This window comes from Candidozyma duobushaemuli (assembly GCF_002926085.2).
Source record: "Candidozyma duobushaemuli strain B09383 chromosome Unknown A_B09383, whole genome shotgun sequence".
NCBI classification, from domain to species: domain Eukaryota; kingdom Fungi; phylum Ascomycota; class Pichiomycetes; order Serinales; family Metschnikowiaceae; genus Candidozyma; species Candidozyma duobushaemuli.
The window spans coordinates 746,466-772,728 of NW_020289901.1; the positions used below are offsets into that span (position 1 = coordinate 746,466).

Sequence of the window (26,263 nt, forward strand, 5' to 3'; positions counted from 1 at the left end):
AGGTTCCCGTGCAGAATGGAAGAAACTACTGTGCGAGCATTGTTTCGAGAGGCACCATCTTAAAAAGGGAGTCCAATTTCTGGGCGATATGCAACTACAGCGTTACGAAGTAGGGGTACGGTTCGGATCTCGATTCCACGATTTGTGTAAATTTTCGAAGCAGATCGGGTTTACCTGGCCGAGGCTTGCGAGATCTGAAATAGTGCCTCGATATTCCGCATCGGCCTTTGATAATTTTTTAAGTCTAAATCTTGGCTTCGGGCACTCAGCCGGGATTCAACATAATTCTCCTTATAGAAAGCAGTGGCTATAATTTGAGTCGAACAAACCCGGGTGCAATGACAGGGTGGCATTTCCAAAATAGTTTCTAGCCTGGGAGATCTAAGGGCCGAGGAAACAATACATTAGTGGCTTGGTGGGCTTTTTATAGGAACACCTCTGGCGCACTGGTGACGTAGTGGGGCGATCAAAAGGGAAGGAAGCCATACGACGTCTCTGGAAGACTTAGTTATAGATTTAAGTTGTTCATTAAGTGAATTTGGGTTCCTGTTACAGGGGATGGGGTATTTTAGATATTGGGACCTTGGAACCTCAGGAGAAACGTGGGGTCAAGTTAAGAAGTGCATTCAGTAATCTTGAAACAACATTATTCAAGTGGGGGTCAATCACGGCAATATCAAGAGCCAAAGTGCTCTTCACATGCTACTGTGTGTTTGATTAGTTGGTAAGAGTAAGCTGTTGTAGGAGCTTGCAAGGAAAGAGGAGCGCTGGCTTTAGACCAATAGGAAACACAAACTTTTGCAACCACGCGGTTTGATACAAAGCCTGGAATTTATTTACGAAAAGATATCGAACAAGTTTAATCGTATTTTCGAGACTTTTGAGCATCTCCAACAACAGGTTCAGTGAAATCCATGGTATGAAGACGTTTAAATCCTCATACAAGCTGGTGACTGGTTGTCATCGAGGCATCTTATTTGAGAATTTATTTAGAGGACCAAATTTAAAATATTCTATGACTATTGACATTTGTATGTGGATCATTTTATAGTAGCCTGGGGCCCAACTCAGAATCACCTGCATAGTGTGTATTCTCTTAAGTATGGCAAGATACTCTATCATCAATTGCCCTCAACTCTACATACCCAATTAAACCATGATCATTCGATTCAGATCCAAAAATGGTATGCTTAGGGTCAAGACCGAGCCCTCGGACCAATTTCTGACTCCTTTGATGGAGGTGGTTTCCAAATGGGCCATCCCTGACCCAAAGCTGATGTTCATAAGCGACAAGCCAAACGATAAAGGGACCTCGGTCGCTGAGCTCGCCGAGAAGTCACTTGGTGAACTTGGCCTTAAGAATGGTGATATGCTTTTTGTGACTTATGACTCTGGTGAGCAGGAGAAATCTGCGTCAATAGTACCAGGTCGCCACCAGACGATACCTGTGAGAGATATCACACCAGCACCTAAGGAATCCGTTAAGCAGCACCCAGTCGATGATCTTCTTGACTCACAGGATGGGTTAATCAAGAGACCAAAGTCAAGTTTCTGTAAGCATGGCGACAAGGGTATGTGTGAATACTGTTCTCCATTACCGCCATGGGACAAGAACTATCTTAAAGAGCAAGGCATCAAACACAAATCGTTCCACGCATATTTGAAGGAAATGAACGAACAACAGAATAACAAGAGCAAGGCCTCGTCTTATATTTCTCCCTTGCAGGATCTAAACTACGCCATCAACTTGCATTGTCCAGGGGGCCACGCCCCATACCCAGGAGGAATTTGTTCCAAATGTCAACCTGCCCCAATCACTCTTCAACAGCAACCGTTCCGTATGGTGGATCATGTGGAGTTTTCCGATTTTTCTCTACTCAATAATTTCATCGATGTGTGGAGACAATCAGGTGTCCAGAGATATGGCGTGCTCTATGGTAGGTACGAAGCATTTGAAAAAGTTCCATTGGGCATAAAAGCAGTTGTTGAAGCAATTTATGAGCCACCTCAGCTGGGCGAGTTTGATGGAATTACATTGCTCGATTGGCCAAACGAACAGGATGTGGATTCCACCGCTCAAGCCTTGGGCCTTCAAAAAGTCGGTGTTGTGTTTACTGACTTGACAGATTCCGGTCGTAGAGATGGAACTGTTTTATGCAAACGTCATAAAGAGTCCTACTTTTTGTCATGCCTCGAAGTTCTCATGGCAGCAAAAAATCAAATCGCTCACCCAAACTACAGCAAATTTTCAGAAACTCGGGATTTCTCCTCCAAATTCGTCACATGCGTTATCACAGGTAATCAGAAAGGAGAAATTGAGCCTCACTCGTATCAGGTTTCTAGAAGCGCTGAGGGACTCGTGAAAGCAGACATCATATCTGCCTCTACTCATCCAAACATGCTTTGCATAAACAAGACACAGGGGTCAAGATACGTGCCGGACGTGTTCTACTCTAAAATCAATGAGTACGGTTTGGAGGTGAAAGAAAACGCAAAGCCGGCTTTCCCTGTTGAATTTTTATTGGTGACATTGCTGGATTCGTTTCCCTTGGATCCAAAGCCGATGTTCAGACTTGACTTCGTTGTTGAAAATAGGGACTTCCTCGGCGAGCTTCAAGATTTGAAAGCCGTCCAGAGGCAAATTCAGCTGGGAGGCGGCGATGGAAGCCTGCTCATTGATTTCCATTTTTTGGTCTACTTGCGCAAGATGGGAATCCTTAGTAATGATGAGCTTGATTGTCTCTACCGCTACGCAAAGGATAAGAAAGATGAAGACTATTTACAATTGATCGAGTCTGGTGGGTGGATGACTTTGTTGACGGTGTTGGAGCAGAGCACTCACTGATGAGTTGCATATGACCTCTATCATAAGCACCTGGAGCCAAAGTTTTAAATTCGAAGGGACGTCACTTTGAGGATGAAACGGAAATTAAAAGAAATTTCTGTCCTCAAGATTGACTTCACCTTTGGACTGACTCGGTCTGCCTAAGAATGGAACCATATCGGCGATCTTAGCTCGGTGCAGTCTGAGCATTTCGTTGGACCCTACTTGCCGAGACCTCTGTGTGAAGCTACCATGCACAATTTATTTTGTATACAGTACTGCGTACCGTTAGCATGAGCGAAGAGGTGAGAGAGCGGGCTTAAGATGGCAAAAAAGATCAGCGGAGCTACTCATATAGGTTTAGTGACCCTCAAATTAGGTACTAGAAATTTAAAATGCCCATTTACTTTTTTATTAGAGTGAAAAGAAGCTTCACACGTGATAGATCGTTCTCGAATCTTCTAGATGAGTCGTGCGCGGACGAAGTAGTTTTTCGCATACTATATGAGAGTTCGCCTCAGCGCTTTTGTATTATATACTACGTGATACTACCACGAGAATAACTTAATTTAGAAGAATCAGAATGGCTACTCCATTTGGTGTCGACTTGGGTAATGACAATACCGTCATTGCCTGCGCAAGAAACAGAGGAATCGATATCATCGTGAATGAGGTTTCCAACCGTTCCACTCCTTCTTTGGTTGGTTTCGGCCAGAAGAATAGATTTATCGGCGAGACCGGCAAGAACCAGCAAACCTCCAACTTGAAGAACACTGTTGGCAACTTGAAGAGAATCTTGGGTTTGAACTACAAGGACCCAGACTTCGATGTTGAGTCCAAATACTTCTCTTGTGGATTGGCTGAGAACGACAAGGGTCAGATCAACGCTAAGGTCAGATTCTTGAATGAGCCTCAGGAATTTACCTCCACCCAGTTGGCTGCCATGTACTTGAACAAGATCAAGGACATCACCGTCAAGGAGACCAAGGGCAACATCGTGGACATCTGTTTGTCTGTCCCAGTGTGGTTCACCGAGAAGCAGAGACGTGCTGCTTTCGATGCTTGTAAGATTGCTGGCTTGAACCCCGTGAGAATTGTGAACGAGGTCACCGCCGCCGCCGTCGGGTACGGTGTCTTCAAGCAGAACGAGTTGCCTGAGGAGAAGCCAAAGAATGTTGCTTTCGTCGACATTGGTCACTCTTCTTACCAGGTTTCCATCGCTGCTGTCAAGAAGGGTGAGCTCAAGATTTTGGGTTCTGCTTACGACAAGCACTTCGGTGGTAGAGACTTCGACCGCGCTATTACCGAGCACTTTGCCGATGAGTTCAAGGGTAAGTACAAGATTGACATCAGAGAGAACCCTAAGGCCTACTACAGAGTTCTTACTGCTGCTGAGAAGTTGAAGAAGGTTTTGTCTGCCAACACTCAGGCTCCTATTAACATCGAGTCCGTCATGAACGATGTCGATGTGTCTTCCTCTTTGACCAGAGATGAGTTGGAGAAGTTTGTGCAGCCATTGTTGGAGAGAATCAACGTCCCTATTGAGGTTGCCTTGAAGGACGCTGGTCTTACCACCAACGACATTGACTCCATCGAGATCATTGGTGGCTGCACCAGAGTTCCAAGCTTGAAGACCAAGTTGTCTGAGATTTTTGGCAAGCCATTGTCCACCACCCTCAATCAGGACGAGGCCATCGCCAGAGGTAACGCTTTCATCTGTGCCATGCACTCGCCAACCTTGAGAGTCAGACCTTTCAAGTTTGAGGACTTCAACCCATACTCCGTCTCTTACTTCTGGGACAAGGAGGAGGAGGATGACGACCACTTGGAGGTTTTCCCAAGAGGCGGCACTTTCCCATCCACCAAGATCATCACCTTATTCAGAAAGGGTGACTTCGATGTCGAGGCTAGATACACTAACAAGAACGAGATGCCCGCTGGTGTTGAGGACTTGATCGCCAAGTGGCACATCAAGGGCGTGCAGGTCAACAAGGGCGAGAGCTCCATTGCCTGTAAGTTGAAGTTGAGAAACGACCCATCCGGCTTCTACACCATCGAGTCTGCTCACACCGTTGAGGAAAAGATCGTCAAGGAGTTGGTTGAGCCTAAGGAGGGCGAGGAAGTCGATGAGGATGCCGAGCCTCAGTACCAGGAGGTCAAGAAGTTGGTCAAGAAGGACGACTTGGTCCTTGATGTCCAGTCCGCTGCCTTGACTGAGGAGGAGAGAGCCGTTTTCTTCGAGAAGGAGAACGCCTTGATTGTCGCTGACAAGTTGGTTGCCGACACCGAGGACAGAAAGAACGCTCTCGAGGAGTACATCTACGAGTTGCGTGGTAAGTTGGAGGACCAGTACAAGGACTTTGCCTCTGACGACGAGAAGAGCAGATTGACCGACATGTTGATGAAGGCTGAGGACTGGTTGTATGACGATGGTTACGACTCGACTAAGGCCAAGTACATCGCTAAGTACGAGGAGTTGGCTGCCATTGGTAACCTTATTAGAGGTCGTTACATGGCCAAGGAGGAGGAGAAGAAGCAAGCCATCAGACAGAAGCAGGAGGCCGAGCAGATGGCCGCCATGGCTGAGAAGATGGCTGCTCAGAGAGAGGCCTCCAAGGGCTCCGAGGGCGAGAAGAAGGAAGAGAAGAAGGAGGAGAAGGGCGACGAGATGGACCTCGACTAGTGGTCTCGATAGAGTATATAATCTAACGGAAAGGCATTCTTGGAAAAAATGTATGCACATGTAAAATTGACCATCTGAAACCCCAGCTTAAGCCACCGGGACCCAGGGCACGTGATCATGTCGGGCCTCAAACGGTACCTCGCTTGGAGGTGATTTTCTCACGCTTTCTACAACAACTTCTATTGTTATTAAACGGCTAATCCAAAAGGTCACCTAAAATAAACTCCGTCTCAGGCAAAGCACGCCTCAGCATTAGCAGAAATTCGTGCATCTGATGCCTAAACACAAGTCAAACTTGTCTTTGGCCATCCAAAAGGCAGACACGGAGAATCAAGCGGCCCAGAAGAAAGCCAGAACCAAAGCCCAAAGCCAGGATACTGCGCTGTTGAAGAGCCAGGATACAGTTTTAGACAGCCTTGCAGAATGTGTTGAACCTCGCGAGTCCAGCAGCATCCTGTCGTCTTTCAATCTCTTGCCCGGCTTCAATGGATCAGGCAATTTGGCCACCTCTCTACCGCTGGTCAGACTGTTTCGCCCGGAATTAACCCCTATAACCACAAACTTTGAGGAACAAAGCGAAGAACAACTTAATAACTTGATCAGGCGTGAATCGGAGTGCGGAGAGAAAGAGACGACATCCTTAAAGAGTAAAAAGAGTAAGGATGAACTCGAAGAGGGACCAGAGGAAGAAGAAAGCGAAAGCGAAGATGAAACTAATACAGTGAATCCTGATAACGAGGAGGATCTCAAGGATTACGTGCCCGGCGGTTACCACACATGTCACATAGGCGAGACCTACAAGAACAAAAAGTACACATTGGTGAGGAAACTCGGATGGGGTCACTTTTCTACCGTTTGGCTCGCAAGGGACAACGACAAGCAATGTCACGTTGCTATGAAGATCGTCCGCTCTGCCAAACAGTACACAGATACTGCCGTGGATGAGATCAAGTTGTTGGATAAGGTCACTACTTCCGATACTCACCACCCAGGTCATGAGCATGTTATTCAGCTACTTGACACCTTTTCGCATGAGGGTCCCAACGGAGTCCACGTTTGTATGGTTTTCGAAGTCCTAGGTGAGAACCTTTTAGGCCTTATTCGCCGTTACAAACATAAAGGAATCCCTGTGGTTTTCGTGAAGCAAATTGCCAAGCAGCTATTGTCTGCATTAGATTTTCTACATCGCCGCTGTGGTGTCATTCACACTGATATTAAGCCCGAGAACGTCTTGATCGAGATCGGTGACGTTGAGCAAATTGTTCGTATGGTTGAACAAGAAGAGCAGCATGCTAAGCTCCAAAGAAAGCTTCTGCGCACTAAATCAACCTCGGGTGTTGCCTCTCATTCAAACTCCACCCCATCTACATCAACTCAAAACACGCCACAAATCAAGCATGCTCAAATTGGCGAGAAAGTCAAATCCTCGGCGGACACGTCTTCCCCTCTGCTCGGCCGAAACGGAAGACGTTCTCGCCGTCAGACTCTCATCACAGGATCTCAGCCTTTACCATCCCCACTCCGCTCCTTTAACAAGTCATTCACGAACATGCATAACCTTGCGAACTCCTCCAACAACACGCCAATCCAACAAGCCGTTAGCCATGGCTCATTCACAAATACTTCAGACGCAGAAATTTCGGAACAAATGGAAAAAAGCTTGAACAACTCGCTTTCATCAATGTATATCCTGAATTCGTCTGGCACGTTTCCTGGCCAGAGCAGGGACAATGGAGATGAGTCTTTCGTCAACAATTCGTCTTTGATTATCAATGAGGATGAGTTAATTTCGGTGAAGATTGCTGATCTAGGAAACTCCTGCTGGGTCCATCATCATTTCACGGACGAGATTCAGACAAGACAATATAGATCCCCGGAGGTATTGCTCGGATATCATTGGGGTGCTTCTGCTGATCTTTGGTCCTTTGCATGTTTGATGTTTGAACTTCTCACGGGCGACTATTTGTTTGACCCAAGAGCTGGTAAATCCTACAGTAAAGATGACGACCACATTGCTCAGATCATTGAATTAATTGGGCACTTCCCTCGTCCTATGCTCAACGAGAGTTTCTACGCCAGAGATTTCTTCAGCGCTCGTGGCGAGCTTCTCAGGATCTCTAAATTGAAGCCTTGGGGTCTCAAGGATGTCCTCATTGAGAAGTACAAGTTCCCAGTGAGTGACGCAATTGAAATCGCAGACTTTTTGCTGCCCATGTTGACTTTACAGCCTGAAAAAAGGGCTGATGCTGGTGGTATGGTGAATCACCCATGGTTGAGCGATGCCCTCGGTCTTGAGAATGTCGTGTTAGAACGCCCAGTGGGTGGTTCTGGAGAGGATATTCCCGGCTGGGCTCACGAGCTTGACCCGCAATTACAGGGAAACCGTTTCTTCTTCCGTCATTGATTATGACATCTCATTTTGCATCATTTGTACTCTATTGCATTCAGGTTTGTATTATATAGGCTTCAGTTAACCTAATTACCTGCTACTTGGTTGAAGCTCTTAGGAACGGTGAATAAATGTTAATAATTAAAATCTGTATATTGTACCCCCAATTAAAAGCTATTTATACAAGCATCTTGGACATATAAGGTCCGTCCACCTCGTATCCCAACTTGGCGTAGTAGTTCCTGACACCCACACCCGAAATAACACTAATCTTCTCTGATCCATGCTCCTCCCTAGCAATGCGCTCGGCCTCCTCCATCAACAAGGTACCAAAACCTTGATGCTGGAACTTTCTAGGATCCTTAGAATGCAATGGGACAACAGAGCCGTAAACGTGCAACTCACGCACAATCGATGTTGGCTGGTTCTTGAACTCCTCCCTGTAGGTGTATTTCTTGGTGGCTTTCCTTAAACGCAACAAACCGATGAGGATATCCTGCTTGGGGTCCTCGTAGGACAAGAAAGTCTCCCAACCGCCGTTGGCAGTATAATCTCTTCTCAAAAGCTCAACCTGGTCAGGCAGAACCTTGTGATGCACTTCTTGGATACCCACTTCTCTTGTACGAACGTCTCTGCACGTTGTGCCGAAATCCTTCATTCTGGCCAAGGCCAATTCACGAAGATTACCATTTTCCACACCGGAGGAAACCAATGGCATGGGGATATCACGCTGAACACGATAGATACGGGTCCAAGGAGGCACGAGAGCCAAGATTCTGGCAACTAAATCAATAAGCGCATTGGCGTTGTACGATTTATAGAGACCCTTCTTCCAGAGCTCGTAAAGACCGGTGCCTCTGATAACCAATGTTGGATAGATCTTGAGGCCGTCGGTTCTGAATGCTGGGTTCTCGAAGTACTCGATAAATTGATCAAGATCACGCTCCATGCCAACATTTGGCAAATCTGGCATCATATGACTGACGACCTTGTATCCAGCATCCTTAGCAATGCAAAATGTTTCACATACGGCCTTCACTGTGTGACCTCTGTTAGTGTCTCTGGCCACATCTTCGTATACCGACTGAACACCCACCTCTAATCTCGTGCAGCCGTACTTCAACATATCACTAAGATGCGTTTCAGTACAGTAGTCAGGTCTGGTTTCAATTGTGATACCGACACACTTAGTCTGTGACTGCTGAGAGAAGCGGATGGCCTCGTCGATGTTCTTACCATTGTAGCCGGAAAGGGCATTATGCAACTGGGTAATAAAACCCTCTCTGTAATCTTGGGGCAAAGACATGAAAGTTCCGCCCATGACGATGTACTCCACCTTGTCAATAGAGTGACCCAACAGCCTGAGTTGTTCGATTCTTCCTCTGGCTTGTTCGTAAGGGTCGTAACGAGCACGAATCGCTCTCATGGAGGTTGGTTCATAGCCTGTGTAAGATTGTGTCGAATATTCGAAATCCGAGTCCGGTCCACCAGGGCAGTAGACACAAATGTTACCAGTGTAGGCGATATGTGGGCATCTGTGTGGTTTACACATCACCGCAACAACAGCGATTCCAGATGCTGTTCTCACGGGCTTGGCCTTGAGCTTGGGTATCAAATACTTCTTATGCTGGTCTGGAATCGATGAGATGATGTCGGTAAGCCTGGGCTGGTGTTTCAACTTGTGCTTCTTCGCATACCTGGTGATGAGGCCATTGAGATTAACGTCTTTATTTGTCTTGAGAGAGGCCACAAGCTCCAAGGAAATATCAGCACAGCACTGAATAAAACGCTCCTTTTCGGGAGCCAACTTTCGACCCTTCTGCAAAGCGGAGGGCATTATGTTTATGAGATCTGGATTACCTTGTGGAGTTGGAAAGATCTGAGGCCTCATCGCCGTCTGGTGCACGGGTGCTAGTAGAATGGATCCAACTAGTGTTACTGTTGACTGGGAACAATACATAGTTACAAAATTATAAGAGAAATTTACAATCACGTTCTATTCAACAATTTTGTGGCTCCGATCTTATTTCACCTGGTACTTTGTGTGTGCAACTGGTGTGGTCTTAGCAATATGAAAGGTGTGATTCGCTAAATACTATGAGTCAGAGTTAGAGCCTAATGAGGGCAAAAGGTGATCTAGTTGGCAACTGCGTTATGTTGAGAGACGGTAAACCTCTTACGTAAACCAGATCTTTACACAAAAGTGGGATGCTGAATGGTCCGACTGGCTGCGAAAAGTTGTATGTATGAGAGTTCCACCACACCTAAGCTTGTCTTCACTATAACGATTTTCGTATGAATTCATGCAACGATGGTCGTTATGATTGAGGAATATGTATAAAGTTCGGCATTTCAAGTCTTCTAAGCTACCTGAAATGAGTGGTCTTGCATGGTCAAGCGAGACCGGGTCATGGAATACCTCGAAAAGCCGAGTAGAGCAGGTTTCAATCACAAACTATAAGGTAAAGCAAAACCACTTATTTCTGTTATGAAAAGCAATTGATTAGAATCAGTGTTTAGGTGGGTTTAAACCCACGCCTTACTCCTCCCACCCTGCATCCTGTAGACACTGCTCAAATTTTTAATCAGATCCACCTTACTATACATCAGCATGTTGGGTGTAAGAAGCATTACGGGAGTCAGGCTACAGCCTGCTGTCTCTCTCTTAGCTAGAACAAGCTTGAAGTCAGCTGTGGCCACTAGATCATATGCCAAGAACCCAGACATTACCAAAATGCCATTGAATGTCTTTGGCTGTTTGGCTGACTACTACGTTCCTCCAAGATTCTTGGACTGTCCTATCACCTCATGGCCTAGACTTGTCGCCAGGAGAATGACGGCATTTGCCTTCAACACGATTGGTGTTGTCCGTTACAAGAAAGACACGAATCTCAAGTTGCACTTTAACGATTGGAAGGAACGCACCATCGAGAACTACGTGAAAACTAATAAGGTTTTTGCCAAGGCTTGCTCCGCCAGAAAGGATCTCAGACATAAATATATTCATGAGCAGCTCGCAGACGTTGCTGGTAAACATGTGGTGGATGCATTGTGCAGCAGAGCTCTGTCTTTCCCATCTGGCGCTAAGCTCACATGGAAGCTTGTCAAAGTTGTTGAGAACCCAAAGGTTGTTTCTTTCAATCCCCTTCCAAATCATGACGACATCACTGTTTTCATTCAGCTCGTCACTAAAGTAAAGACTAAACAGCAGATGACTGTGGAAACATCGGAGGGTGACGTCCAGACGACCGAGAGACTCGTCACAGACTACTTGGTCTCTACAATCGATCCATTTTCTGAAGAACAGCTTTTGGTTGGCTCTATCTTTGAGAGTGACCATATCAGGAAGGTTCAACCAGAGTTCAACCCCGAGGATCTCGAGCAGGCCACCGCTTTTCAAAACCGGGCTGCCGATCTCTACCGTGAACCTCCCAAGGCCTTGAAGAGCGCCTAAACTTCGTGTAGATAACAATTTCTATCTGTATATATAAAGCATTGGGTTAATCAAAAGTTATAAAAATCTCTCTAGTGTGAGTCCAAATCTAATATTTTACCATTCCGTACTTTTATGCCGCTTCCGAGCGCCAATTTTCCTAGTCCATTTAAGTATCGGGGCTAATCCATCAAGAACACATCATTGTCATTGCCCGCCCCGTAACCTCTTTTACTTTCCGAAGGTGACCTCCCAATATTTGGTCTAACCCATAACGTACCAGACTGAGACCTTGAATCTCTTCTCTGGAGTTCCTGTGGAGTCAAAATCAAGTTACCAAGCGACGCTGGTACATAATCTTCGAAGAAGGCATTCTCGTCATCTTCTATGGCATCCTCTTCTCTTGAACCATCCAGGATTGCCAGTTCATCAGGAGGCCTGATTTGATATTGCGATGGAGATGCCAAAAAGGCATTGTTAGGCTTACTCATCAGACCAAGCCTGGAAGAGAAGCCAAAGTTATCGTTAGGCAGCTCTGTGCGGGTGCTGCTAAACAAGTTGGATGAGAAATCAATAGAGTTTGGCAGTGATACCAAATTGGTGGGAGAAGTTGAGGAAAGAGACCGTAATGCTGAACTAAGACCGTTCTGAGTGCCGGTAGAAACTAAGTTTGTAGGGGCGCTACCAGCAACCAGCCAGTCGTGAAGTGATTGGTAGTTTGCCACAGGGCTGGTCCAGCTGAGGGGCTTTGCCGTGCCATTTTGAGAAACCAGGTGGTGTGTCAGCAAAGACGAGTTCAGCAAAGAGTTGCGTGAACTTGGATTTGCGAGGGTGATGTCTTCTCCGAATGATCGTTTCCTGATGTCAACAGGCTCGATTAAATATGACCGCGTTACGTCGCCATTTGCATCAAAATTACTGTTGAAATCGAGGTGCTCAGTTCTGGGTCTGCCTTGTAATCTCTCTGTTGGCAGAGTCACGAAAGATCTCGAAGAACCATTCTGGTGACTGTTTCGGTTCCCCCCTGAACCAGCGCCAGCACCGGTACCGGAAGAAGCCCGCCCCTTGTGGGATTGATGCAGACTAGATGAGTGATCATTATTGTTTGCATCTGAGCCAGAAATGTTGTCATTTTGAGCGTTTGAGTGGCTGTTGTTTCTGTCATGGCGACGGTATGCGTTCAAGGACTTCGAATTCACCCTAGTTCCGTCAGGCAAGAAATGGGCCAAAGCACACTTCAAGCCAAACTTGCAGTTACCTTTTTGGAAGTACTTGCAAGGTAATTTATCTGCAGCGAGTGAACCGTCTAAATTGTGGCTAAAGGGGCACGAGTTGCCTGCCTGGCAATTTCCTTGCCGGAAAAACTTACATGGAACATGACTTAGGTTCTTGTTGGTATTCGATCCTGATCCCAGACTTCCAACTATGGAAACAGTGCCGGCTGGTCCCGTGTTGGGGGCAACTGGTCCAGGAGTGAGCCAAGATCCAACGGATGTCCCGGTCTTGATCGTGGCTGGCTCATGGAGCCCAGCAGTTGCTTTGAATTCCGAGAAGACCCTTTTTCGTGGCCTTCTTGAAAGGGAATGAACTTGTCGTGGTTGACAGTCAAAAAGTGTACATCTGGGCCAGGCATGGCTGGCGAGAAGATAAGGAAACTGATTAATTAGGGCTGCAAATTCGGTAGACAACAGGTGACAGGTCTCTGGTGCTTTAACGAGAAGGCTGATTCTAAAAAATTTGAAAAATGGGCAAATTCGATGTTATGGATCAGTCAAGAAGTAGTCGCAAGATACTAGTCCGTGGGTATGAATCACAGGTTAAAGAAGGATAACGCCCTGATAAGAAGGTGTCAGTGTGCGGCTCCTGCATGCAAAAAGTGAGGCACAACGCTCCCACACATTGCATCCGATGAAAGACGTCGCCAGGTGTGGTGGATGCGCTCGTGGTGCACGGGTGTTCTACCAAAGATAAGGCTCCAGACCGCTTATCCATGGAAACCAGGGGATCTAGATAAGCTGAGGCGCGAGACACATGAGGCGTGAATGTGATAGTTTTGGATTATTTTATACTATATAGGTTTTGTTGGAAATAATTTATTCTTTCTGGCGTCCTCTTAATATAATGATTGTTAAAAAAAAAATTTATAGATATCTGTTTTCTGTTACCTGTGTACCGATTTGTTTGAAACCCTGTAGCTTCCTCCTACAGGCTTTAGTATACACACAGCCGGGATCGCTTAATATTTAGCACTTTGCTCCGCCTTTAAATCGCATATGGGTGCATTCTGCCCCGCACACCCCGATGCACCTTCCTGTCAAACTACGCCATTATTCCAACATATATGTAATGCTATTAGAATGTGAATCTCTATTGTACACTTGAACACCCACCCCAAAATAAGCCTTAACGACGGTCCGCAGAAAAGCCTCTCTTTCCCGAGAACAAGTGCTTGGGCATCGAGGCAACAGTGTGTCTGTCGGCCTCTCCCAATCTTGCCTGGCGGTTTCTCTCTCTTCTCTGCAACTTGGCGACTCTCTCGGCCTGCGAACGCAAAGCTCCGTCAGCAACACCGGCACTCAATCTATCGTTCTGGTTAGCTGGCGCCTGTTTCTTCTGCACCTTCTTCTTTTGCTTCGTGAGGCCCTGGTTGGCCTTCAAGATGTCCACACCACTGATGGTCTTCTTGTTCTTGACTCTCTGCTTCAAAGAGCGTGTGTCGTGACCCAAAGAGGCCATGTGCTCCTCCATCTCGCCGTAAGTCTTCTTGATGTGCTCTCTTGGCATCATCGACTTGTTCTTCAAAGCCTTCTTCGTACGTGCTTCCTTGATCATCACCTTATGCTTATTCCTGATCCATTCAGCCTTGTCATGGATGTCGAGACTCTCCTCGTCCTCGATTTCAGAGTCCGAGTCGTAGAAACCTTCGGCATCTAGTCTCTCCTCTTCCTCCTCCAAAGCCTGCAACTTGGCAGCAATATCTGGGTCCAAGAAGTCGTAGACGTTCTTACCGTCCAACACTTCAGGCATGGTGTCGGCCTTCCACTCATCGTCGTCCAACAAGTAAAAGTCCTTGAGGTTGACATTGTAGACACCGGCACCACCGTTGTCGGCCTCGACGTCCCTAGCCAACGTTCTTCTGTTTGGATCATCACTGTCGTATTTCGTCAAGTGCTGTACACCTTCAGGAATGAAAGCAGGTCTTTCCTCCTCATCACGCATCTGTGGTCTAGCCACATGAATCTTGTTCAAGACGTTGTTCACACGAGCAGAGCCCTTCAACTTCTGCTCGATTCTAGCAGTCAACAACTTCTCACACGCCTGGTTTCTCACCTGCATCACATTCTCTTCGGCGTAACACGAGGTGTTCATGATGTCCACGCCAGGGCTGTCGGCGATCGACTTCAAAAGCTCCTGCTGCTCAGCTGGCAAGTCCTCTTGTCTGATGATATCACTCTTGTTCATCACCACCATCACAGACTTGTTGGCAAACAAGGGCTTGATGGAGTGGAACAACTTGGTCTGGGCTTCAATTGAGAAACCACACTGCTCGGACAAATCCATGAAGTACAAGACACAAGATCTCAAGTGGGCAATAGCATAGATGGACTGCATTTCAATGTTGTTCATTTCTTCCGTTGGGCGGTCCAAGATACCAGGAGTATCGATGGCCTGGAAACGCAAGTACTTGTAGTCAAAGTGACCAACGTACAAGGACTTGGTCGTAAAAGCGTAAGGCTGGACCTCGACATCAGCCTTGGTGATGCACTTCAAGAAAGAAGACTTACCAACATTAGGGTAACCACAGATCAAAAGAGTTCTGGTGTTGGGGTCGATAGAGGGCAAACGACCCAAATGCTGTCTGACCTGCTCCAAATACTGCAATGGGTCCTTCAACTTCTTGGTGATGGTAGCCATTCTACCCAAAGCAGCTCTCTTCAACTGCTTACATTGGTACAACGACTGACCGAACTTCAAAAGACGATTGTAATCTCTAGAGACTTGCTCGATCAAGGTCTTAGCCTTGGACACGGCAGCCAAGGACACCTTGTAATGGTTCTTCTCGTACAAAGTGTCCATCAAATCTCTGTGGAAAGGATGAACGTCATTAATGTTTGGGAAACCAGCCAACATGTCCGTGAACTTCTCAGAGAATCCCTCAGCGGTGAACTTCACCTTTCTCATGTAGAAGGCCCTGATACGGGAGATCTTGAACCCAGGTCTCACCACAGTGGGTGTTTTTCTCTGGGTTCTATTGAGCACGATATCCAACATGTCGTTGGCCGTAGGCACGGTTGGAATGTCCTTCCACGACAACTGCATTATTTCAGTGTTGGTTGTAGGTGGTAGAAGCTGAGATGAGCTAGAAAAAAGAAGGACCTCATCTCAACTTTTTTTTTTTTTTTATCGCGCCCGCACGGGACCATGGACACTATGGGAGATCAATAAAGTTTCCTAAAGATTAAAAATTTTGGTAGAGAAAAAGAAGATCTTCGATATACGGCCCTGTTTTTATTATTAAAAAAATCACCTTGATATCCCATGTGGGCTGTTGACGACATCAATGGGTTTTTGAGATACGCAGTAATGGCTGCGAAATTAAGACAGGTCTCAGATCATGGAGACTCAATCAAAGCAGTTTTCGAGTCTTGAACAATCCCGCCAATATCAATCAAAGGTCGTAGATTCATCTGTGAGGCATCGTTGAACAGGCAGATGCGTGTAATCCAGTTGACTTACAAAATTAGCCGGTTGCAACAATGAATTCTGCCTGAAGTGTCAATAATAAATTGCACCTACGCTCAATCCAATGAATGATTAATATATAGTTTTCCCACCACTCTATTCGTTGTAGTGGTAGACCAAGTAGTTTGGCAAACCAACCACTTCATAGCCCAAACGCTTGGCCATCTTGGCAAAACCCTCAGTTTCAATCAAGTGGTAGAATGGGAAAGGTGGGAACATGGCACCGTCTCTGTGGACATCGGCATTCACCAACACGGCACCACCTCCAACTCCATCTAATGGCATCTCAGCGTTCTTGTCGCCCTTGTCGTCGTAGTGATGCGCCATCAAAGGTCTGTAAGTGGCTAACTCGTGGTAGCCTTCAACAATGATCTCGTCATCGTTCATGCCCTCGGCAATCTTCAACCCATCCTCAGACTCGATCCAGTTGTTGAAGTCGTACGGTCTGATAGCGGACGCTCCGTTCTCATCAAGGTAACGCTGGTAAACATTGGCGGATAAGACGGGTTTTTTGTGTGCCATCATGTCGTGAAGCAAGGTTGGCGGTGTCTCGACTATGTCGGCATCCAACCAGAGCACCCATGAAGTCTTTGGTGATATGGTGGTAAATAGCAATGAGTTTCTGGCAACGGCCATCATGGCACGACGCTCTTTTTGCACCTTCAAAGCATGACGCTCCTTTTCAAGCTGCAGATCCAATGCATCCGTGTCTTGTCTCAATATGGTAATTTTCTTGAATCTACCTTTAGTTGCCTGAGTTTGCTTAACTGCCTGTTCCAACAGTTTAAGTGCTTGGTCACCCTCGGCATTCCTTGGGAATATGAATCCTAGCGAAATCATGCTATGGTCGTAACTAAGCTTGTTCAAGTTGGCCCAGTATTCGGGCAAAAATTTCGTCATAGGGGTCAAAATCAACACTTCTCCTTCGTTGCCCAAGACATCAGCTGTGGCAGCCAATTTGTTCAAGTCATAGTGCAGAATGTGGTTGTCTGGTAGGTTATGCAAAATGACCAGATCTTTGTTCTTGCTCCCGAGCCACAGGCCGCCCTTTTTGCTGTAAGAGTACTTCTTGGTTGATCTCTGTCCTGGCGCCAGCGTGGTTCCAACAAACGCCAAGTAAACAAGAGCAACAAGCGAGACGAGCCCAACCAATATCAACGGCTTTCTTCGTATATTGCGGATGACTTGGTTTCTGGAAAACAGCATGCCGTTTAATTCCTGAATTGAGAGGCTTGTGGGTCTGAGATTTTTATTTTGTTTTTCGGCATACTTCGCGAGAGCTCTGTACATTCACTTACATCAACAGGGTGGTGCTAATATTAGGGTTCCAGCTACTAGGTGAACAACAGAGAAACATTCATTAGAAAATAGCTTATTTGCAAACCTTACCGTCGGCAATCTCTCTCTTGGTGCCGTTAACGTCAACTGGCTCGTCCCAAGCCAACATGTTGTTGACGAACTTCTTGTCCTCCTCGTTGGAAGCATCCAACTTGGTGAAAGAGTAAGACTCCCAGTCTGGAGCGACATCGAAAGCTGGCTCGTGCTCCTGGCCTCTGACCAAGAAGAAACCGGTGATACCGTTGTCGTTGTCCTCACCGTACACAACCATGCAACCGAAGATGTACTTGGTGGAAGCGGTCAATCTGGCGAAGAAACCACCAACCAAGTTGTTGGACATGAAGGTCAAGGTCAACTCGTCGTTGTACTTGTAGTCAACCTTCCACAAGGACCACTCCTCAGGGTTGTAGACCTTGTCCCAGAAAAATGGAATGGCAGTCTCTCTGGTCTCCTCGTTAGAGTAGAATCTCTTCCACTCGTCAAGGGGGAAAGATGGCTTGCCCAAAGCCTCCAATGGGTGCTTTGGCTTAGGAGCCTGCTGAGCTGGCTCGGCTGGAGCGGCAGCTGGCTTCTCCTTCTTAGCAGCTGGAGCAGCAGCCTTCTTTTCCTTCTTTGGAGGAGTGTACTCGACTGGCTTCTCAGTGAACTCAACATCGCCAAGAACATCCTTCAAGAATGGCTGGGCAACGATGGTCTTGAACCATCTGGTGATGGCTGGGTGCTGCTTTCTCCACTGAGCACCGAACAAGTAGTTGAAACCTCTGACGTACTGAGCAGCAACGAAGTAGTCGGCCAAAGTGATTCTCTCGCCAACCAAGTAGGTGAACTCAGCCAATCTAGCCTCAACAACAGCGTTGAGCTTCTCGAGGTAGGCATTGGCCTCGTCAACCTGCTTCTTGTTGTATGGAACTCTACCAATGATTGGGCCGAAAGCACCGGCAATGGTTGGAAGGATCTCGGAGTTGGACAAAGACAACCATCTCAAGATCTCAGCGTACTGAGTAGCGTTCTTACCCAACAACTTGGTCTCTGGGTCAGCAATGTTGAGGACTTGAATGTTAGTACAGACTCAATTGAAGCATGGTATCAGAGTGTAGTAATCCTCGACATAGTGTTTTAAGACAGGGATAACTGTTAAATAATGAAAATTTCTCATCATGTTAAAAAATAAGACGAATTGAACATACGGTAAAGGGAAACAGCAATGATCTCAGTCAACTTGAGGCCCTTTGGACCAACGAAAGCTGGGATCTTCTTGAGGGGGAAGGTCTTCTCGAAAGCAGCATCTGGGGCAGCAACCTTGACGTCAAGGTTGTAAGCCTTAATGATGGCCTTTGGAAGAACACCACGAATCTTCTCGTCAACGTAGAGGGTACCCTGGGACATTTTGTATGGAGATGGTATTATAATAAAGAAAAATTTTTCTCATCCACAGTGGTGGTGGTCCGAAAAGCACGTGAAGGATCGCACGTGCCTCGATGCCCCTTCTACGACTAGGGCTGTAGAACAGCTAGAGATTAATTTGATAAAATGTGGGAAATAAAATCCATTGCTTTGTTGTTGGTTGATTGAACGTCCGATGGTGAGATTCCCTTATCCATACTCTTCCCCAGCATGTGGATCGATTATTTGCATTAATTTTGATCGAAAGTGGTTAGGACGCGAAATCGTTGTACATTTATCAAGACATAAAGCACGAGAATGTGAAAATAAAAATTAAAAAAAATAATGGAAATTGTGTTTCGTTATAGAACTTGATATTTTTTAAGTCTTCTAAGCTTCCGTATCCTTCACTTGTCTAGAAATAAAAGCAAAAGCTACTCAATGGAACCGTAAAGAATACTTGTCGGAAGCTATGGATTTCTACTAGCTAATGAATTTAGCGTTGCGCTTTACCGAGAGCATAGCACGCTGTCAAAAAAGGTGTTATTTTAGAAGGCCACAACAGCCGAAAAGGGTCGTCATAAGCAAAAAGAAAAAGTATTGGCAACACAAAATCGATAACCATATTCTAGGTTGCAATCTAACGGATGGTTCTCAAAGCTGAGGAAAGCAGTGGTGGCTCGATTCTTAAAAATGCAACATCGAAGAGTCTCACATGGCACATGACACAAGACAGCCCTTGGCTCTTGATCGTCACATACTAGCGCACTGCGTTCCCACAATATCTACTTTGTTGGGAGCAGGACAGGTCATACCTCGACACATGCTTCTGACGCATCCAGAGGCTAAATTTCAAAAAAAGGCATGCGGCTAGTGCTTATCGTGATAAACTGTATCGGCTTTATTCTGACGCAGTTATAAGCTTACGCGAGAACGTAACGCATGAAACCAAGACCAGCATGTCCTTTTGTGACTTGTTTAGTAGACGAGATCATGGGATTATCAATGTTGTCCAATCCAGCCAGTCAGAAGCCAAGGCAGCTTTGTAGTCATGCCTGACTTAATTCCGTGAATATTACGCTTCAAGAATTTGAGGATCGTAAATTTATGACACCCAGCTTCTTTTAAGGCGGTCTCGTACATTAAGCTACAGCAAGTCAACGGTTTTTCGTAAAAAAAAAAAAAAAAAAAAAAAAAAAAAAAAATGCCAAATGCTCGCATTCTAGGCATTGAAAGGGCCTGATTTGTTTGTCCCGTATAGTTCCTCTCGGTAACTTTCGGCAACTGTCTTGAGATTGACCGAAGTGCATTAGCAAGACGGACAGCAAAAATCGCTCAATTAAAGAGCCGTCCAGCAGTTGGCCGATCTTAGAAATGGCTGCTTGCTTTTGCTTATAGCACCAATGATCATCACTGCCTCTAATGGAACACAGAACCCTTGCATTCATGTACATGTTTTAAAAAGACACAGTGACGAAACCAACTCTGCACCGTTCATTGGTGATTCAATTTTCTTCAAATGCCTCTTTAAAAGGGGACACCTTAACTTTATTGAGCCATGGAGAAGCCAGTGTCTGACAACAAGGAAACAAATTGTTGTTTTCTTGGAAACATATATTTAAGTTATCTTGCTTCCATAATTTTTGTGGCAGATTCAGGTGAATCATGAATATCCAACCTGCTGAACCGAGGTCTAGCCGCTTCTGGGTCTCGCTTGACGCATAGGGCCTTTAATTATGCGTGAGTTATGACGAAGATTGATCGCATTTTGTGGCACACTGGAACCACTTGATTCTATGAGGAAAGTGAGGCTCAGTAGGACCTGTGTCAGGTAGTTTCACAGATTGAACACTACGTAATCGCTTGGGCGGGGCAGATGCTTACGGGCTATTCACGTCACAAGCGGGCAAGAACGCAATTATGTGACGGCAACAGGGCAAAAACAAATGGAAGTGGGGGAGACAAAGTATTCTACGCAACTATCTTGTACTCAAAAGAGGGGAAGCCAACCTTTAATGTAACGGTCCATGTTACAATTGATTTTGTGGTTTGGTTTCTTGCGTCGCCGTTAGAAGATGCACCTTGCAAACGCATGGTTTATTCTCAAAGCGAGAACATCTGCAGTACAATGCATGTCATGGTGTACTGCATCAATTGTTCTCCTCTCTGGGGATGCGCTATTGCCTCAAATGCATAAAGCCACATCGTGCAGCGGATAAACTGCTCGACACTGCGTGCCATGCCGTCTCAACGCCAAAAAACAAGAAGCCGCGCAGAAACCAAGAGATCGCTGCTTGGGAGTATGCAGCAAAAGAGCCTATGCGTTAGGAGCTGTCATACCGTTTTGGAAGCGAATTACGGTGTTTATGCTGGTTGTTCTTCACTCCGATCCTGAAACAGCACAAAACGGCTAATGTAGAGCCCCATATAAAATATACATCAAAACAATCCGCGTACCTGTTTCGCGTGTTTCTCAATCTTGACTCCGTCGCGAGCGCTTACTCGGCATAACGGTCCTGAAAGGGGTATCTCACGCCCCGTAAGCTCGGGTACTAGATGATGCGAGAGAGCAGCACCGGGTACCTGGGAAATCATTCATCAGTTGACGATTTTCGCTCCTGCAACTTTTAAATGGTAACTTGACCCCAGGGCCGGGGAAGCACAATAGGTGACATGCACTCGAGCCTTTTCGACCGGTGAGATTCACAACTCCTTCCGAAGTCTTGTTTTGTCCCATACGAAAAAATCGATGCCTTTGATCTAGCTTTAGTTGAGCCCTCACAATAGAGTGATCTGACACAAAGCTTGTGATTCTATTCAGCCGTAGCTTGGTATGTATCGGAAGTCCTAGTCACACAGCAAATGATCGTCCCCGAGTCTTATAAGCCTGCCGACGCTAAATAAGACGGTGGCTATGGGCTCAATTGTTTGGGGTTACATCTGCTCTCCAACATTGCTTTGAGCAAGAAAATTGATGGCAGGAGGATAGCAAGTCGTTACATTTTTCGAACAATCCGACATCTCCATTGTTCCCCCAGGGCCTTTTGTTAGCAAAAGGCGTGAACCCATTATTTAGCAAATCAAACTAGGCAGCCAAGACTGTGTACACACGAAGTGCTGTTCAGCTAGAAAGTCGTAGCGGCTGTTTGGGAATGGGATTGTTGGCCAAAATACGAGGATGCAAAAAAGCTGAAGAAAAAAAAAAAAAAAAGGTGTTGGGCTGAGGAAACATTAACCCGGACAACCACAACAACAGGACAAAGGAGAAATCTCGAATCAGGAAAGACTCGAGGTTACACAAAACAATGGTATCTTTCCCCAGTCAGCCATCTTTTTATTAAACTGTCTCCAGGACATCTTCTACTATCTCCAAGCAGAAAAAATCAACACAATAAAAGAGAATATTTGAGTGACTGCTATTTTGATTGTATACCACGCCTGGCGAATAAGGCAAACCTAATTTTGTCGTCGGTGTGGATGGCCTGACCCGACGTGTACACCAAAGCAGTAAACTAGGCAACTACTCCCGTAATTACCCAGCCCGTGCGCAAAGTTGCTTATAACCTCTCCTGATGTAGTCTTGTGGTCGCCCTGCTGATTGCAGACGCTCCTGTCGCTTCTTTTTCGTCTATTTGTCCTCATATACGTCGTGTGGTCTAGGCACTTACCTGTCGACAGGTGGCCTCAAGATTTCCATCCTGATTTATTCCCAGACCCAGATTGTTATCTACATAAGTGGTTTTTATTATTCAAAAACCCAAGAAAAATGACGGCGCCACTGGGCTTTGAGTTTTTTCTCCATCGATGATGCGTCGATTGCTTGTAGCAAGTTGATGCAAGCGGCATTGGTATCGTGGTTCGAGGCGTGCTCGATTTTGTCGAGGTGTTTTGAAAGAAAATTCATGGCTAGACTCCGTTCGTTAGGAGTTATGAGCTGAAATGCCAGTTGTCTCCCTGTGTTGATGTCTGTGTTCCTTAGCGAGTTCAATTCCTGATCGTCAAGAGAAACATACCCCTGTAGTCCCGGGTTATCAGTGACATAGTCTAATTTGATGAGCTCCCACAACAGGCTTCTCAATTTCTTTGAGTCGGATTCGAAGCCGACGGCATTCAGCAATGTATATGGATCCATTTGTGGAAGGTCCAAGTTGGCATAGCGACTATTGAGGAGCTCCATTTCGTACAGCGTGATCGTGAAGAAGTGGCTCCAGTCAGCAGCCTGAGTGATTTCATAATCAATGATGGTTTGCGAGATGGAGTCGGGATCGGTGGAGACAAGGGAGTAGCTGAAAGCTGCGTTTCTAGCCTGGATGTTATTTTTTATCATGAACCGCAAAATCGTCATGGCCTTGATACACTCCACGGTTAGAGGAGATTGCTTAAACTTCTTCAAACGACCGGAAGGAACTTGCGACAAGCGGAGCATGAGCTTTTGAAATAGCTTACCCTGGTTGGCCAACACGAGCTGGAAGGTTTTGTCCAACACCAACCCTTGATCCAACGTGAGGTGTAGAAGTAACGCTAACGTAATGAGAGTGACACTTAGCAAAACTCTTTCGAAAGCCCTAAATGTCGATCCGTTCACCTCTCGAGTTTCGAAAAACTCCCATTCTGTGTACTGGTTGTGGGATACTTCGAGAATTCGCTCAAGGGTAGCCTCCTCAGAGCAGGTAAGTAAACAGTCAATGAGAAGAAACTGAGATCCGGGTGGTGTCTTTCCCTCGACTTCAGCAGCCTGAGCTAGACGAACACAGTAGTTTGGCATCAAGACCTTCCACCAGCCAATCTCGTTGAATATGTCAAGAAGCCAATAGTACCGAAAGCGGTGTATTAACTCCGTGAATTGTTGAGCATCGACGGAGGATTCAGCGGGCAATTCATTGAGGATTTCCACAGAAGATCGTCTTTGCTCGATATCGGAGAAGCTGGATTGGGCGGGGAGGTCTGCGGTGAACTCACTGGGTCTACCTTGAAGTTCTGGATTGGCAAGTAAATTTGTGATGTCGTAGTTTTCAAGTATAACATTTTCTCTTGGTTCGGTCGGATTAAGCTCCGATAGGAAAAATGCTTCTGAAGCCAGTGGAGTATTGTCAAAGTGGGTTTGGGTTGGAGTTGGACCTCCAAATGAAGCCGCTTCTGGCGGTCGCAGGAGCAGCAGAGGATGCTGTGGCTGATGAAAATGACTGTGGAATGGATCGTCAGGACGAGCGGGTTCAGGATTAGGTGGAAATTGCTGGATGATGGGAGATATGTAAGTAGGATCAAGGGTGGATACTGCTCTGGAAGTGTTGCAGTCCACACTCAACTGACGAGAAGCCTCCATGAGGTCATCTTGGGAATGCAAATGCAAATAAGGGCGATAGTTATCCCTTCCATTTTTATAGTAGGAGGAGACAGCAACCGATTGATCAAGGAAAGCGAAATAACGAGGTGCCGAATAAAGGTCTATTGGATTTTGGTCATCGTGATCCCGATCAATTGGCTCCGGAAACAGTTCCTTGGGATTATAGAATGTGTACAGCGTAAAATTGAGACGGACACCTCTAATGCATTTTCTTTTGGAAGTAAGGCAATTTTGACATACGGGTAGCTGCTCGTCGCATTTCATATGACGGTCCCGACAAGTGAAGCACCCCGATCTCGTTCGAGACCGCTTGACTTTTGTTCGAGCGGACAGCGGTTTTCTTCGCATCCGTAATTGATTTCAAATTGGAGTGATTTATAGTTAAAACTTGGGATCATTAGAGTCGCAGCTTATATGCGGAGGATTGACAAATCGACTTGAGTCAAAGAAAGTGCCTTCTTTAAGATGAAGCTGCCAATAACAACGGAAAGCTAAGGCAACGCCAGGAAGAACAGATGCACTAAAGCGTCGTCAGCAGGTTCGGAGTTCAAAAGAAGTTCCGAGGAATGCCCTGAGGAAAGTGGAAATGGAGTAATAAGGGGACCCAATTGAAGTACGGATGAGGTACGGCTAGGGGAGCTTGGGAACACTTCTGCGGGGAGGAAGGTTAGCAAGAGCCTATCGATAAGCTTGGGAGGGTTTCGTCGTTGGGGAAGTGATGTGAAGGATGGTTTTACGAGCTTCAGTGACAATCTCCAGGATGGATCGACTATGGTGTGGCCGTTAAGCTTCCTTGGTGTATATTGTACCGCTTATCTTTTGAGTTGACGTAGTGTACCCTCTTTTGTGAGTCAAGGCAGGGTCCACCTGCTAGTTCCAGCATGAGGTAGATATATGAAGAAATTCTACTATAGTGACCGTTACGGATTCGGAAGGTGAACAAAATAAACATGCGCGACACTGTGCATTGCATATCCGAGGTGCAACAGCAGTACTCATAGCTGCTTGCTGTATCATGTACCCTGCAGCTGCTGTCTGTACGCTGTCGTGCCTCCCGCCAAGGCTACCGCAACCGTTTTCCGTTTGTTGAGCTGGACCGCCTGCCAGACCACTGTCTAGAATAGCCCTGCTGAGCAAAGGCTGTAAATTTTTACTCCTTGCAGAACCCCTCCGGTGCACACTCTTTACTTTGCAGCAGACGCCCGCTGCACCGTCCCATGTGATGTCCCCGAAGCCAAGGCGGGGACGCAGTCCGGACTTCCTCAGGCCCAAAGAGGTCTTTCTCGTCGGGGACTTCTGCAGCATGTTTTGTAACCGCCACGGCTATCTCATGTCCCTTTTGGATAAAAAAAAAAAAAAAAAAAACCTCTTTGTGCCTGTACTTTCAACCCTGGCCTAATTGCGTTGTTACCGTTCTCCCCGCAGCTGGATTGCTTATCTTCGAGGCCTTGTTTTGTGGCTCTCAACCGTGATTTCGCTTTTTGTTCGCCAGGTGCCCCCACCTCCCGGAAAATTTACTACGGAATGCGACTGTCATCTGCACCCGAGGTTTTATTTTGCCTCAGGGGCTTTTATTCCATCTTTCCTTTTCGACACCTTTTATTGCTATGTGGGTTGTGCCTGGCTCGGTATATTTTCCGCAACGGCGTGGGGTCCGTCCTGGCGGGTGCATCTCGTACCTGCACTGTTGGGTGCCAGCGTTAGCCTCTGAAAGGAGAAGGGAAAAAAAAAAAAAAATCCTACAAGATCTTGGTCTTGTTTCAGGTGTGGCTGAGGCATTGTCCAACTACGATTGCCACACGTCGCCGCTAAAAGCAGATGCCTGACTCCTACATGATGAAATGCGTATGTCAACTTTCAGACAAACGAACGTTCCTAGCATGCTGCCTACACTTACGTTGGTCATTCTCGACATTGAAGCGGTTACCTTATTTTTTTTTTTTTTCGCGTCTCCCGTTGCGAGCCCTGCTCGCTTGTTCCTGCTATGTGCCTGCGGTGACCGAGATTTACCGAGGCGATCATCTTTCAGTTGCCCCAACTCAGCACCCCTTTTACCTAATTTTCTTAGGACCCTGTGCTAACGACTTTCTCGAAATTGCCATACACAATAGCAAAATCGCCAGAGA

General features: G+C 46.3%; 10 protein-coding genes across 10 annotated transcripts; 4 read left to right on the top strand and 6 right to left on the bottom strand. All coding sequences in view use genetic code 12, as the record gives it.

Annotated features, from left to right (window-relative positions):
• Positions 1 to 1,156: 1,156 nt before the first annotated feature.
• NPL4 (Npl4p) lies at positions 1,157 to 2,845 on the top strand (the record flags this gene model as incomplete). Its single annotated transcript, XM_025478926.1, has 1 exon — positions 1,157 to 2,845. One exon carries the CDS (start codon positions 1,157 to 1,159, stop codon positions 2,843 to 2,845), a length of 1,689 nt encoding a protein of 562 aa, XP_025338399.1.
• Positions 2,846 to 3,407: 562 nt separating this feature from the next.
• Positions 3,408 to 5,507, top strand: MSI3 (adenyl-nucleotide exchange factor; the record flags this gene model as incomplete). Its single annotated transcript, XM_025478927.1, has 1 exon — positions 3,408 to 5,507. The coding sequence occupies one exon, from the start codon at positions 3,408 to 3,410 to the stop codon at positions 5,505 to 5,507; it is 2,100 nt and encodes a 699-aa protein (XP_025338400.1).
• A 274-nt stretch (positions 5,508 to 5,781) lies between these two features.
• On the top strand, positions 5,782 to 7,911 carry CXQ87_000347 (serine/threonine protein kinase; the record flags this gene model as incomplete). The annotated part of the gene is made up of 1 exon (XM_025478928.1): positions 5,782 to 7,911. One exon carries the CDS (start codon positions 5,782 to 5,784, stop codon positions 7,909 to 7,911), a length of 2,130 nt encoding a protein of 709 aa, XP_025338401.1.
• Positions 7,912 to 8,074: 163 nt separating this feature from the next.
• Positions 8,075 to 9,733, bottom strand: ELP3 (Elongator subunit; the record flags this gene model as incomplete). The annotated part of the gene is made up of 1 exon (XM_025478929.1): positions 8,075 to 9,733. One exon carries the CDS (start codon positions 9,731 to 9,733, stop codon positions 8,075 to 8,077), a length of 1,659 nt encoding a protein of 552 aa, XP_025338402.1.
• Positions 9,734 to 10,507: 774 nt separating this feature from the next.
• CXQ87_000349 (uncharacterized protein) lies at positions 10,508 to 11,350 on the top strand (the record flags this gene model as incomplete). Its single annotated transcript, XM_025478930.1, has 1 exon — positions 10,508 to 11,350. One exon carries the CDS (start codon positions 10,508 to 10,510, stop codon positions 11,348 to 11,350), a length of 843 nt encoding a protein of 280 aa, XP_025338403.1.
• Positions 11,351 to 11,511: 161 nt separating this feature from the next.
• On the bottom strand, positions 11,512 to 12,962 carry CXQ87_000350 (uncharacterized protein; the record flags this gene model as incomplete). Its single annotated transcript, XM_025478931.1, has 2 exons — positions 11,512 to 12,886; positions 12,919 to 12,962. 2 exons carry the CDS (start codon positions 12,960 to 12,962, stop codon positions 11,512 to 11,514), a joined length of 1,419 nt encoding a protein of 472 aa, XP_025338404.1.
• A 770-nt stretch (positions 12,963 to 13,732) lies between these two features.
• On the bottom strand, positions 13,733 to 15,649 carry NOG1 (putative GTPase; the record flags this gene model as incomplete). The annotated part of the gene is made up of 1 exon (XM_025478932.1): positions 13,733 to 15,649. One exon carries the CDS (start codon positions 15,647 to 15,649, stop codon positions 13,733 to 13,735), a length of 1,917 nt encoding a protein of 638 aa, XP_025338405.1.
• A 519-nt stretch (positions 15,650 to 16,168) lies between these two features.
• MNN9 (mannosyltransferase complex subunit) lies at positions 16,169 to 17,278 on the bottom strand (the record flags this gene model as incomplete). Its single annotated transcript, XM_025478933.1, has 1 exon — positions 16,169 to 17,278. One exon carries the CDS (start codon positions 17,276 to 17,278, stop codon positions 16,169 to 16,171), a length of 1,110 nt encoding a protein of 369 aa, XP_025338406.1.
• A 166-nt stretch (positions 17,279 to 17,444) lies between these two features.
• Positions 17,445 to 18,796, bottom strand: CAM1 (translation elongation factor EF1B gamma; the record flags this gene model as incomplete). The annotated part of the gene is made up of 2 exons (XM_025478934.1): positions 17,445 to 18,460; positions 18,598 to 18,796. 2 exons carry the CDS (start codon positions 18,794 to 18,796, stop codon positions 17,445 to 17,447), a joined length of 1,215 nt encoding a protein of 404 aa, XP_025338407.1.
• Positions 18,797 to 22,538: 3,742 nt separating this feature from the next.
• AHR1 (Zn(II)2Cys6 transcription factor AHR1) lies at positions 22,539 to 24,116 on the bottom strand (the record flags this gene model as incomplete). The annotated part of the gene is made up of 1 exon (XM_025478935.1): positions 22,539 to 24,116. One exon carries the CDS (start codon positions 24,114 to 24,116, stop codon positions 22,539 to 22,541), a length of 1,578 nt encoding a protein of 525 aa, XP_025338408.1.
• Positions 24,117 to 26,263: the final 2,147 nt, after the last annotated feature.